The sequence below is a fragment of the Ranitomeya imitator genome, chromosome 5 (genome assembly GCF_032444005.1).
Source record: "Ranitomeya imitator isolate aRanImi1 chromosome 5, aRanImi1.pri, whole genome shotgun sequence".
NCBI classification, from domain to species: Eukaryota; Metazoa; Chordata; class Amphibia; order Anura; family Dendrobatidae; genus Ranitomeya; species Ranitomeya imitator.
Genome location: NC_091286.1, coordinates 69,610,799 through 69,625,168, shown reverse-complemented (window position 1 = coordinate 69,625,168; position 14,370 = coordinate 69,610,799). Strand labels below are relative to the sequence as shown.

The 14,370-nt window shown below is 44.7% G+C and overlaps 1 protein-coding gene across 3 annotated transcripts in view; it reads left to right on the top strand.

Moving 5' to 3' along the window:
• The window catches only part of LOC138681344 (serine palmitoyltransferase 3-like), a 171,645-nt gene that overhangs the window by 139,313 nt on the left and 17,962 nt on the right, over window positions 1–14,370 (top strand). The window contains exons 8-11 of one of the 3 annotated variants that reach the window (XM_069768778.1): window positions 926–1,145; window positions 2,253–2,373; window positions 11,120–11,173; window positions 12,096–12,515. In XM_069768778.1, coding sequence (XP_069624879.1) covers window positions 926–1,145; window positions 2,253–2,373; window positions 11,120–11,173; window positions 12,096–12,253 — 553 coding nt within the window. In that variant the 3' untranslated portion in view covers window positions 12,254–12,515. Of the gene's footprint in view, window positions 1–925; window positions 1,146–2,252; window positions 2,374–11,119; window positions 11,174–11,794; window positions 11,887–12,095; window positions 12,516–14,370 lie in introns of those variants that run through there. The other 2 variants (XM_069768779.1, XM_069768777.1) reach the window with 2 other exon arrangements.

Here is a 14,370-nt window from a genome sequence, read left to right as displayed (position 1 = left end):
GGTTTGCCTGCGGCCAGTGTCAGGGTGTATACGGTGGAGGAGCTAACCTATTTTTATGTTTACTTAGTGTCAGCCTCCTGGCAGCAGTAGCATACACCCACAATCCTGTGTCCCCCAATGAGTGTCTCGGAGAAAAGGATTTTACGGTGAGTAACACAAAAATCCATATTTTACACCATGCTATGAGCATGGTGTATCAAGCTTGTTTGTCAGTGCAGCGCTGACAGTTTGTAAAACATAGCTGTAGCTAACAGCTGCAGTCGCCAGCTGCCAGTCTTGCATGACTGGTTATCAAAAATACAGGGGAATCCACAATATTTTTTAAATTTATTTAATGCACAGGCGGTGGCTGATGAATACTCCCATCAACCGCCACCTGCTCTTGCTGTTATTAGCGTCAGCAGGTGTAGGCTGATGTGAGTACCATCAGCTGCCGCCTCTTTTCACGGTTATCAGTTGAACATAACTCTTTAACAGTCTCCTCTGATCGCCGGCAGAGCAGGGTAGAATGATGAGAGCCGTCTTCAGCACCCGGCGCCGAGGAACAGCGCTAACTGTACCGCTGCTTCTTAGGTGCCGGTACGTGTCGCACTGATGACACACGGATGTCATCAGTGTGCACGCGTGTGGGACGTTTTGTGGCCCGTGCTGGTGTCCTTCTTTTTTTTTTTTTTTTTATTATATATACATGTCAGTGGTACGTGTGAAAACTGTCACCACATGTACCGGGCACACTGATATCTGAAAGAGCCCTTGGTCTGTTTGAATAGTAAGGCTTAGCACATACAATGTCTGTCTATTTTAGGACTTATGTTCGACTATAATCTACCAAACACACAAAATAAGCCATTTTGATGACAAATGGTAAATTACACTGTCCAAAATACCCCAGATCTGACTCTTTTTTTTTTCTTGTATTTTACAGCATGGAAGGTTCAATTGTCCGTCTTCCAGAAATAATAGCATTAAAGAAGAAGTACAAGGCTTACTTGTACTTGGATGAAGCACACAGTATTGGAGCAGTGGGGCCCACAGGACGAGGTGTGGTGGAATACTTTGGAGTGAACCCTACAGATATCGATGTGATGATGGGAACATTTACCAAAAGTTTTGGAGCCATAGGTGGATATATTGCTGGAAAAAGGGTAATTTTTTTTTTCTTTGTATTAAAGGGAATATGTCGGTAGGTTTTTGTTTAATCTGAGAGCAGCATAATATAGGGCAAGAGAGCCTGATTTTAGGATGTGTCACTTATTAGGCTATTTTGTAGTTTCAAATCAGAGTTTTATCAGCAAGAGATTAACTGCCTGACTAGGTATTGTGTGTAGGACTTTCTAGCTAATCTATGTAACCCTGCCCCCACCTGTAATTGACAGTTTGCTGACGATGCACAGTTTACACAGGACGCTGCCAATCGGTGGTGTGGGCAGGGTTATACAGGACTCAGAATTCTGAGCGTTGCTACATCCACAAACAGGGATTCTATCAAAACAGTGCCACCCAGTCCAGTAAGTGATACATCACTGGAATCAGACGGTCAGCCCCTACCTTATGATGCTCTTGGATTACATAGCAAAAACCTGCTGACCAAGTCCCTTTAAGGAAAATACAAGCTGCATTGAACAATAAAACATATCTATCACTAGATTGCTCAAGACAAACAATGCATTATTAAATAGCTATTTGAACCTGATGAGGATGGCTATAAAATCTTTATCATAAAAGTATTTTATGAGTCCAGGTGTATTTAGTCTTCACCACCCACTCCCCTTCAAACCTGACTGACTGTTGCAGCTTTTACTAAGTAGTGTGATATTTAGGGTATTTTCATATTAAGTGCAACATTCTCATATTCACATATTAAGGTTGAGTTTTAGAGAGCATTTACAACATTTGGTAAATGGAGGTGATATTACAAAAACTGTTATTTTTATAACTAATATACTTTACTTTTGGCAAATCAAGTTTTGCTTTCTTTGTGTAATATAACATTCTCAACATACATAGTGCATCCTGACACGGTTTTATTTACATGCTGGTAATTCAGGTAGAAATGCACATCACAACCATTGGGTGGCCACAAATACACATATGGCATAAACATTTCCCTCGCCTCGGCCACATGGGCTGCTCATGGTAAATACACCTTGGTTCAAGAAACAAACTTTGATTAACTTGCAGTCTAAAAATATTAGCCAAAAAGTTAAACTAATACTTTTATATATTTTCTATAAACATTTGTTTCTCTATAGGATCTTGTGGATTACCTAAGAACTCATTCACACAGCGCACTTTATGCATCATCTATGTCTGCACCTGTGGCAGAGCAGATTATCAGAGTGATGAAGTGCACCATGGCACATGATGGGACTGGTAAGAGCTTTTGTATGAGTCATTTCATTAGCATTGTATAGTGTATTATTGCACATTGATTTGGATTCCAGGCTGAAAATGTGCAACTATTACTGTATTTGGCATGAGAACAAAGCCTTATTGCCCGGTATCGTAAAATTCATATATTTTACGTTCTGTACTTATATAATCAAACTATCCATTAGATATTAGAGATGGGCGAACCGATCAGTAAAGTTTGGCGTCCGTGCTGATCAACTACTGTTCGGGCACGGACCCCGAACATTGACTTCACAATGAAGTCCATGTTGCAGTTCGGGTTCGGCGCCCTGAACATCGGGTGTTGCTCGCCTTGTCCCCTGCATGACAGCGCAAGAAACACCGTCGGCTCTGATCGGCGGTAAGATCATTACCACTGGTTAGAGCATTGCGGTTCCCACACTGTCAGATGACAGCATGAGCCGCAGCAGTGACCGGAGGTAAAAAGTTTACTTACGGCCATAGGCATTGGCCGATTGGACTACTACTCCCATCAGATTATGCTTGCTGCCTCTAATAACAGCAAGACCAGGTGGCGGCTGATGGGAGTATTCATTAGCCGGCGCCTGCGGTATAAATAAATAAAAATTTAAAAAAAGTCGGTTCCCATCATAATAAAGTGAGTCCTTTTTTTTTTTTTTTTTTCAAATAAAGGACTTTATTCTGGCTGTCTTAATTTACAATATAACTATAGGATCAGTAATAGATAGGTCTTATAGATGCCTCTCCATTACTAAGCTGTGAGCTTGATGTCACCGGACAAAACAATCATCCCCATAAATATGAACCCCAAGTGCCATCACCAGAGGGCAAGTGGTAAGATTCGGGCAAAGCACCAGAATTGCTACATCTAATAGATTCGCCTTTTCTGGGGCAGCTGCGGGCAGGTATATTTAGGCTGGGGGGCAATATCCATGGCCCCTTATCAGCCTGAAAATACAAGCCCCACCTGTCTGCTTTAGCTTGGCTGGTTGTCAAAAATGGGAGAGAACCCATGCCTTTTTTTTTTTTTTTTTTTTAAAGTAATTAATTTAAATTAAAAAAAAAACACAGTGGGGACTCACCTATCTACTATATAATTGTGTAAGGGTCACTTCCATCTGTCCTTCTTTCTTTCTGTCACAGATATTCATTCGCTGATTGGTCTTGGCAGCTGCCTGTCATGGTTGCCTCGACCAATCAGCGACGGGCACAGTCCGGAAGAAAATGGCCACTCCTTATTCCCCGCAGTCAGTACCTGTCGCCCGCATACTCCCCTCCGGTCACCACTAACACAGGGTTAATGCCGGTGGTAACGGACCGCGTTATGCCGCGGGTAACGCACTCCGTTACTGCCGCTAATAACCCTGTGTCCCCAACTTTTTACTATTGACGCTGCCTATGCGGCATCAATAGTAAAAAATGTAATGTTAAAAATAATAATTAAAAAAAAACAAACCTGCTACTATACTCACTCTCCGTAGTCGCTCGCGCCGGCCGCCATCTTCCGTTGCAGGTTCCGGTGGCAAAGATGGTATGGGAGAAGGACCTGCCATGATGTAACGGTCATGGGACCGCGACATCATCACAGGTCCTGCGCTCATACCAACCCTGGGACCGGAAGCTGCCGTGGACTACAAGGGGCCCTCGGAAAGGTGAGTATATGTTTTATTTTTTATTTTTTAACCTGTGACAAACCTGGCTGGGCAATATACTACGTAGCTTGGCAATATACTACGTGGCTCTGTGCTGTATACTACTTCGCTGTGCAATATACTACGTGGCTCTGTGCTGTATACGTCACTGGGCAATATACTACGTGGCTGGGCAATATACTACGTGGCTGGGCAATATACTATGTGGCTGGGCAATATACTATGTGGCTGGGCAATATACTATGTGGCTGGGCAATATACTACGCGGCTGGGCAATATACTACGTGGACATGCATATTCTAGAATACCCGATGCGTTAGAATCGGGCCACCATCTAGTTCTTGATAACCAGCCATGTTCAAGCTGACAGCTGAGGGTTGCAACCCGCAGATGTCAGTTTTGCCATGCTGGTTATCAAGAATATAGATGAATAAACTTGGCACTCAGAATGCGAGGAACAAGGCTTCTAAATTTATTGATGCATCCAGACAAATGAAAAATGCTAAACGTTTTCGGTCCACACCGGACCTTCGTCAGAGCGTTTTTTTGACAATGACTACAAATATAAACGAAAAATAGTGTCACATGATGCAGGGATACATGTCATATAATGCATATAGAAATGAGATAGAACAAAAGTGAGTAATACAATACAGTGTACGTGATGTTCCAAACGATAGGGGGAACAAGTGCAGCAAGGGCTAAGTATATCCAGACAACAGGTGCTCAGTGCGTGATGGAGATGCAGTCCGTGATGAGAAGCTAGAAGAGGGAAAAGGCACTGATGATAGAACTGGCCGAGCGCAAAAGCTCAATGTGAGCCAGTGGATAACGACTGCCCAAAATGGCGGGAGGGGAAAACACGGATACATAGCAAATGTAGGATCCTAGTCCAGTCAAAGGTGAAGGACAACAGGCGAGTACGGTGACAGTCTAGATTGACGCTAGAAGTGGATCTACCGTGGTGACCTAAAATGATAAGGAGCAAGTGAACAAAGCACATAAATATAAATATAACGAAGAAGAAAATGCTAAGGAAAAACACGGTAACAGGAGAGGCACCACAAAATATAAAGGGAGAATATGGAGGACAAAGAGGAAAAAAGAGGAAAAAGAGATAAGCCTGAATAACGCCAGAAAAATATAGGTGAGAGAGAAAGAAGCGACACATAACAAACATATGCCACCAAAGGCTACCTGGAAATAGAAGCAAACAGGAGGCACAAAGGAGCGTCCGGGAGGGAAAGAGCTGCGGAGGGTACACTGAATACTGTAAAACACAGGGCATAAGGAGAGAAGGTAAAAAGGGGACCATCGGAGCAGCGGCGCATAGTAGAGGAAGAGACACTATACCTGGAGGAGCGGGACCCACAAAAAACGAGAAAGGCGCCAAGGCTAGGAGCAAAGCCTAGAGGGAGAAGCAGCGCTGAAAAGAAAAAAGGCCAGGTAAGGAACCAGAACGAGGGAGCGGTATGCAGAGCTGGCGGTGGACAATCGCGTACCTACGGGTCCGGAGCATAGGGAGCACAGTGCCCAGCAGCAGAGAGCGGCGCTGAGAGCAGGGAGATACTTCCGGGTATAAATCCCGGAGAGCGGTGACGTCAGAAGTGGTCACATGACCGAAGTGGGCTAGCGCATGCGCAGAGAGTGCTGCGGGGAGAGCAAAGGGAACAGGGATGCACAGCCCTAGCGACGCAGGCGCAGTAGCGAAAATAAGATGCAATAAAGCCCAGGGGCGCTGGATGAGCAGGCTAAAACAAGGAACAAGGGGAGGAAGGGAAAAATAAAGGGGAAAGAAAAGGAAAAAGGGATAAGATCATGCAACTGGCTGTATAGCACAGGATAGAAGACAAAACATACTGGAAGAGAGGATGGACAAATCCTACCAAACAAACAAGGGATGGTGCCCAGTGTGGTGATCATAGTGCATTCTAGCGATTCTAGAGAGAGAAAGGAAGAAAAAACAGATTAATATACAATCAGTAAATATACAGAAATATACAAGGCAGATCCATATATAAAGCAGAAAAATGTTGGCAAGATCCCACTGATCTCATAGGAAGGCTGATACCTCATATTCCCTGTTGAGCCCTTTTGGCTCAAGGGTCTGGAGGGTAAAAATCCAGAAGGCCTCCCTTTTCTTAAGGATTTTACTCCTATTGAGACCTCTCCTATTAGGTTCAATTTGTTCCAGAACCTGGAACCGCAATTGTGAAATATTGTGGTTCTTTTCATGGAAGTGGAATGGAAGGGGCAGATGATTTCTATTGCAGCGAATAGTCGACTTATGCTGTGAGACCCTATCTTTAATGGGCTGGGTGGTTTCCCCAACATAGGCCAGACCGCATGGGCACTTAATGAGATATATGACGTAAGAGGAATCGCATGTGAAATAACCCTTTATAGGGATGCCCTGCCCCGTCTGGGGATGGAATACTTTGGAGCCTTTTTGGACATTATTGCATTGAAGGCAGTTAAGACAGGGAAAAGTACCCTGTTTTTGTGTCTGTAGAAAAGTTTGTCTGGACATAATGGACCTGGAACCCACATCTGCCTTCACCAGTTTATCACGTAGATTTCTAGCCCTCCGAAAGCAGGATAAGAATGGCAATTTAAATTCAGGAATGGATGGGTAACTTTTTTGTAATAAACCCCAATGGCGTCTAATGGTAGATTGTACTATGTTAGAAAAAGGGTGAAAGGTGCTAACAAAGGGAATACGTTTCTTGTTATCGTTAGTCCTGGTGGATATACTAGTTTGTCTAGCTTTGGTTAGTGTATTCTGTGGGTAGCCCCTGTTGGAAAATTTTTGTTGCATCTCATCAAGTCTGATGTTTTTAGTGGTTTCGTCCGAAACTATCCTGTTCACCCGTTGAAATTGTGATTTGGGGATAGCATTTTTAATGGAGGGAGGGTGGCAGCTGTTGTAGTGCAGGAGACTGTTTCTATCGGTGGGTTTCGAAAATAGGTCAATAGATAACCCACCATCATCCTTTTTAGAGACCAGGGTGTCCAGAAAACTAATGCGGGCCAAATTGTATTGTAAAGAGAATTTTAATTCAGGCCACACGTTGTTGAGGTGTTTATCGAATGCAATAAGTGAATCAATAGGGCCGTCCCAGATGCAAAAAATGTCATCTATGTACCGGCGCCATATGCGCGAGTGGGCTTGAAATAGAGAATGGGTATAGACAAAGTCTTTCTCAAAGGATGACATATAGGCTATAGCATACGGGGGCGCTACATGCGAGCCCATCGCGGTGCCCTGTTGTTGGATGTAGAAGGTATCCTCAAACATAAAATAGTTTTCTCTAAGGACCAAATTTAAAAGGTCCGTACAGAAACGGCGTACCTTAATATGAGTACCTGCTTCACTAAGGAGTCTATCCACAGCCAGTATACCTTTTTCATGAGTGATGGACGTGTACAGGCTGCTCACGTCCCAGGTCACTAAGAATGAAGAGGAAGGAATAATGCCCAGAGACCTGATGAGTTCAAGAAAATCGTTGGTGTCTAGAATGAAAGAACTGGTGGCTTTGACTAAAGGTGTAAGAATTTTCTCCAGTACAATAGCTGGGGGGGAAAGAATGGAGTCAGTGAGGGCCACTATAGGACGCCCTGGTGGTTTAAACAGCTGTTTATGAACTTTGGGCAACAGGTAGAAAATTGGAGTTATGGGATCAGTTTTCACCAAAAAGGTCCTCAATCTACTATCTATAGTGCCCTCCTGTTCATGGAACTCAAGAAGGGTCCTGATTTTCTGGGCAATGCTGTTAAGGGGATTATGTGAGATGATTTTGTAGACATCAGGGTCATTAAGTTGTCTGTAGGCCTCTTCTAGGTAATCTGTCCTATCCATAATCACTATGGCCCCACCTTTATCGGCTGGTTTGACCATAAGTGTTTTGTCAGCAGAAAGCTGTTCTAGGGCCAATTTCTCTGCAGGTGACAAATTAGAGTGAAAATGAAATTTACCCTGGTGTAAATCTCGATGAAAACAACAAATGTCCCTTTCCACCAGAGATAAGTCTCAATGGGTGGGCTATTTTTAGGAGGCATAAATGAACTTGGGGAGCGAAGACCCAAACCGTGCAGGTCAAGGAGCGACTGACCCACCTGTGAGGGAGGGTACCCTGGTGGTGGCTGAGTGGAGAAATGGACACGTAAACGGAGGTTCCGAAAAAACCTCTGTAAGTCCATATTAAGTTCGAAGGCATTGAACTTATATGTGGGGCAAAAAGAAAGACCTTTCTGTAGTAAAGCCAGTTGTGATGTGTCCAATGATTTAGATGAAATGTTGATCACCAGTGGGGGTTGCGTACCTGTGATCTGGTCGCCATGTGGCTTCTGGAGTCCCCTGCGGCATTGGCCCCCCCGCCTCGTTTTCCTTTTGGGCGCCCTCGGCTGTTCCCTAAAAAATTGCCAGATGTGAAGGTATACGAGGTGCCGGATCTGCTGTCGGCCGAGCCTGAGGAGCTGAGGGAGGTCCGCCGTCTGGAGGACCGGTGGGGTTCCCGCCACTGGTACACTCTGTTCTGTAGGTAATCTTCGGTGTCCCTCAGGAATTTTGATCTTTTCTTTTTCTCCAAGTCGAGCCTGTGTGTGCGAAGGGTCTCCAGGTTTTGCGCTTTGAGTTCTTGAAAGGCCTCCTGGGACATGGTACTTGTAAGTTGGTTTTCGATGGCACATATCTGTGAATTCACGGTATCCAGATTCTGTTGCAAATAAGACAAGGTTAGAGTCATCAGATCAGCAGAACATTTGTTGAGAAAACTACAGAAAGGTCTTTCTTTTCGCCCCACATATAAGTTCAATGCCTTCGAACTTAATATGGACTTACAGAGGTTTTTTCGGAACCTCCGTTTACGTGTCCATTTCTCCACTCAGCCACCACCAGGGGACCCCCCCTCACAGGTGGGTCAGTCGCTCCTTGACCTGCACGGTTTGGGTCTTCGCTCCCCAAGTTAATTTATGCCTCCTAAAAATAGCCCACCCATTGAGACTTTTATCTCTCTGGTGGAAAGGGACATTTGGTGTTTTCATCGAGATTTACACCAGGGTAAATTTCATTTTCACTCTAATTTGTCACCTGCAGAGAAATTGGCCCTAGAACAGCTTTCTGCTGACAAAACACTTATGGTCAAACCAGCCGATAAAGGTGGGGCCACAGTGATTATGGATAGGACAGATTACCTAGAAGAGGCCTACAGACAACTTAATGACCCTGATGTCTACAAAATCATCTCACATAATCCCCTTAACAGCATTGCCCAGAAAATCAGGACCCTTCTTGAGTTCCATGAACAGGAGGGCACTATAGATAGTAGATTGAGGACGTTTTTGGTGAAAACTGATCCCATAACTCCAATTTTCTACCTGTTGCCCAAAGTTCATAAACAGCTGTTTAAACCACCAGGGCGTCCTATAGTGGCCCTCACTGACTCCATTCTTTCCCCCCCAGCTATTGTACTGGAGAAAATTCTTACACCTTTAGTCAAAGCCACCAGTTCTTTCATTCTAGACACCAACGATTTTCTTGAACTCATCAGGTCTCTGGGCATTATTCCTTCCTCTTCATTCTTAGTGACCTGGGACGTGAGCAGCCTGTACACGTCCATCACTCATGAAAAAGGTATACTGGCTGTGGATAGACTCCTTAGTGAAGCAGGTACTCATATTAAGGTACGCCGTTTCTGTATGGACCTTTTAAATTTGGTCCTTAGAGAAAACTATTTTATGTTTGAGGATACCTTCTACATCCAACAACAGGGCACCGCGATGGGCTCGCATGTAGCGCCCCCGTATGCTATAGCCTATATGTCATCCTTTGAGAAAGACTTTGTCTATACCCATTCTCTATTTCAAGCCCACTCGCGCATATGGCGCCGGTACATAGATGACATTTTTTGCATCTGGGACGGCCCTATTGATTCACTTATTGCATTCGATAAACACCTCAACAACGTGTGGCCTGAATTAAAATTCTCTTTACAATACAATTTGGCCCGCATTAGTTTTCTGGACACCCTGGTCTCTAAAAAGGATGATGGTGGGTTATCTATTGACCTATTTTCGAAACCCACCGATAGAAACAGTCTCCTGCACTACAACAGCTGCCACCCTCCCTCCATTAAAAATGCTATCCCCAAATCACAATTTCAACGGGTGAACAGGATAGTTTCGGACGAAACCACTAAAAACATCAGACTTGATGAGATGCAACAAAAACTTTCCAACAGGGGCTACCCACAGAATACACTAACCAAAGCTAGACAAACTAGTATATCCACCAGGACTAATGATAACAAGAAACGTATTCCCTTTGTTAGCACCTTTCACCCTTTTTCTAACATAGTACAATCTACCATTAGACGCCATTGGGGTTTATTACAAAAAAGTTACCCATCCATTCCTGAATTTAAATTGCCATTCTTATCCTGCTTTCGGAGGGCTAGAAATCTACGTGATAAACTGGTGAAGGCAGATGTGGGTTCCAGGTCCATTATGTCCAGACAAACTTTTCTACAGACACAAAAACAGGGTACTTTTCCCTGTCTTAACTGCCTTCAATGCAATAATGTCCAAAAAGGCTCCAAAGTATTCCATCCCCAGACGGGGCAGGGCATCTCTATAAAGGGTTATTTCACATGCGATTCCTCTTACGTCATATATTTCATTAAGTGCCCATGCGGTCTGGCCTATGTTGGGGAAACCACCCAGCCCATTAAAGATAGGGTCTCACAGCATAAGTCGACTATTCGCTGCAATAGAAATCATCTGCCCCTTCCATTCCACTTCCATGAAAAGAACCACAATATTTCACAATTGCGGTTCCAGGTTCTGGAACAAATTGAACCTAATAGGAGAGGTCTCAATAGGAGTAAAATCCTTAAGAAAAGGGAGGCCTTCTGGATTTTTACCCTCCAGACCCTTGAGCCAAAAGGGCTCAACAGGGAATATGAGGTATCAGCCTTCCTATGAGATCAGTGGGATCTTGCCAACATTTTTCTGCTTTATATATGGATCTGCCTTGTATATTTCTGTATATTTACTGATTGTATATTAATCTGTTTTTTCTTCCTTTCTCTCTCTAGAATCGCTAGAATGCACTATGATCACCACACTGGGCACCATCCCTTGTTTGTTTGGTAGGATTTGTCCATCCTCTCTTCCAGTATGTTATGTTTTGTCTTCTATCCTGTGCTATACAGCCAGTTGCATGATCTTATCCCTTTTTCCTTTTCTTTCCCCTTTATTTTTCCCTTCCTCCCCTTGTTCTTTGTTTTAGCCTGCTCATCCAGCGCCCCTGGGCTTTATTGCATCTTATTTTCGCTACTGCGCCTGCGTCGCTAGGGCTGTGCATCCCTGTTCCCTTTGCTCTCCCCGCAGCACTCTCTGCGCATGCGCTAGCCCACTTCGGTCATGTGACCACTTCTGACGTCACCGCTCTCCGGGATTTATACCCGGAAGTATCTCCCTGCTCTCAGCGCCGCTCTCTGCTGCTGGGCACTGTGCTCCCTATGCTCCGGACCCGTAGGTACGCGATTGTCCACCGCCAGCTCTGCATACCGCTCCCTCGTTCTGGTTCCTTACCTGGCCTTTTTTCTTTTCAGCGCTGCTTCTCCCTCTAGGCTTTGCTCCTAGCCTTGGCGCCTTTCTCGTTTTTTGTGGGTCCCGCTCCTCCAGGTATAGTGTCTCTTCCTCTACTATGCGCCGCTGCTCCGATGGTCCCCTTTTTACCTTCTCTCCTTATGCCCTGTGTTTTACAGTATTTAGTGTACCCTCCGCAGCTCTTTCCCTCCCGGACGCTCCTTTGTGCCTCCTGTTTGCTTCTATTTCCAGGTAGCCTTTGGTGGCATATGTTTGTTATGTGTCGCTTCTTTCTCTCTCACCTATATTTTTCTGGCGCTATTCAGGCTTATCTCTTTTTCCTCTTTTTTCCTCTTTGTCCTCCATATTCTCCCTTTATATTTTGTGGTGCCTCTCCTGTTACCGTGTTTTTCCTTAGCATTTTCTTCTTCGTTATCTTTATATTTATGTGCTTTGTTCACTTGCTCCTTATCATTTTAGGTCACCACGGTAGATCCACTTCTAGCGTCAATCTAGACTGTCACCGTACTCGCCTGTTGTCCTTCACCTTTGACTGGACTAGGATCCTACATATGCTATGTATCCGTGTTTTCCCCTCCCGCCATTTTGGGCGGTCGTTATCCACTGGCTCACATTGAGCTTTTGCGCTCGGCCAGTTCTATCATCAGTGCCTTTTCCCTCTTCTAGCTTCTCATCACGGACTGCATCTCCATCACGCACGGAGCACCTGTTGTCTGGATATACTTAGCCCTTGCTGCACTTGTTCCCCCTATCGTTTGGAACATCACGTACACTGTATTGTATTACTCACTTTTGTTCTATCTCATTTCTATATGCATTATATGACATGTATCCCTGCATCATGTGACACTATTTTTCGTTTATATTTGTAGTCCTTGTCAAAAAAACGCTCTGACGAAGGTCCGGTGTGGACCGAAAACGTTTAGCATTTTTCATTTGTCTGGATGCATCAATAAATTTAGAAGCCTTGTTCCTCGCATTCTGAGTGCCAAGTTTATTCATCTATATTCTACGGGGTGGACACCCTACTTGAGCACCACCATTCCTCATACCTATTGAGTGCCGTGTTTTCTAACATTATCTGGTTATCAAGAATAGACTGGAACCCACGTCATTTTTTATTTATTTTGCCAGAATGCATCGGCTGATAAATACTTTCATCAGCCGCCACCGTTACTCGCTGTTATTAGCAGCAGCAGGCGTAGACTGATGGGAGTAATAGCGTGGGAGCAGCGGCTCTCTGCCCAGCTGTTATGATCTCACAGCCAATCAGGGGCAGTGTTTGTTGCACTGTTATGCACATGATAGTGTGGCAAACACTGGATGTTCGGGCCCCCCATTCACTGTGTGACTGCAGACTTTTGAATTGCCCCAGCACGCACTGTGCGCTGCAAGGATTTGCCTGTTTCAGAACTGGAAATGGTGGCGATATGTGATATGCATACTCGCAGGCAGAAGCCGTCTGAGGACAGCTTCGCTGCCTACACTTGTATTGATTTGTCTGGGAGTATGGTTATTGCATATATCACCACTGTTCTAACCTCAGAAATCATCTCATCCTCACTGGGGTAATTTCAAATCTGTCAGTAGGATTTCATCCCTTCCAAACTATATGATAGCAGATAGTGCTGTACTTACATAATAAAGGTAGTCACAATGGGGTTTCTGTCATGATCCCAATGGCAGGGGATCACAAAAGGACAAGCACACAAAAAACAGAACAAGCTCTAGGGTGATGGAAACTGAGCTGACCGCGATCCTGAACCTAATTCACAACACTAGCAGTAGCCGGGGAACGTGCCTACGATGATTCTAGACGTCTCGCGCCAGCCGAAGGACTAGCTTCCCCTATTAGAAGAAACAAAGACCTCTCTTGCCTCCAGAGAAACACCCCACAGAAATAGCAGCCCCCCACATGTAATGACGGTGAAATGAGAGGAAAGCACATACGTAGTAATGAAAACAGATTCAGCAAAATGAGGCCCGCTAAAACTAGATAGCAGAGGATACAAAAGTGAACTGCGCGGTCAGCGAAAAACCCTACAAAAAACCATCCTGAAATTACCTGAACTCATGTGCCAACTCATGGAACATGAGGAGTAATATCAGCCCACTAGAGCAACCAGCAACAAGGAATCACATAACTGCAAGCTGGACTAAAACAAAAATAAAGCAAAACGTGGAACAGGAAAATCAAAAACTTAGCTTGTCCTGAAGATTACAGAAGCGGGAAGCAGAGGTAACAAGACACACTGATTACATTGATCGCCGGCGAGGAAATGACAAGAAAGCCAGGTTAAATAGGAAACTCCCATATCCTGATAGAACAGGTGGACACCAGAGACCGCAGAGAACACAAGCCACCCAGTACCATCTGTAACCACCAGAGGGAGCCCAAAAACAGAATCCACAACAGTACCCCCCCTTGAGGAGGGGTCACCGAACCCTCACGAGAACCACCAGGGCGACCAGGATGAGCCCTATGAAATGCACGGACCAAATCAGCAGCATGAACATCAGAGGCACCCACCCAAGAATTATCCTCCTGACCATAACCCTTCCACTTGACCAAATACTGAAGTTTCCGTCTGGAAACACGAGAATCCAAGATCTTCTCTACAACATACTCCAATTCTCCCTCCACCAGCACCGGAGCAGGAGGCTCAAGCGAAGGAACAACAGGTACCTCATACTTCCGCAACAACGACCGATGGAACACATTATGAATAGCAAA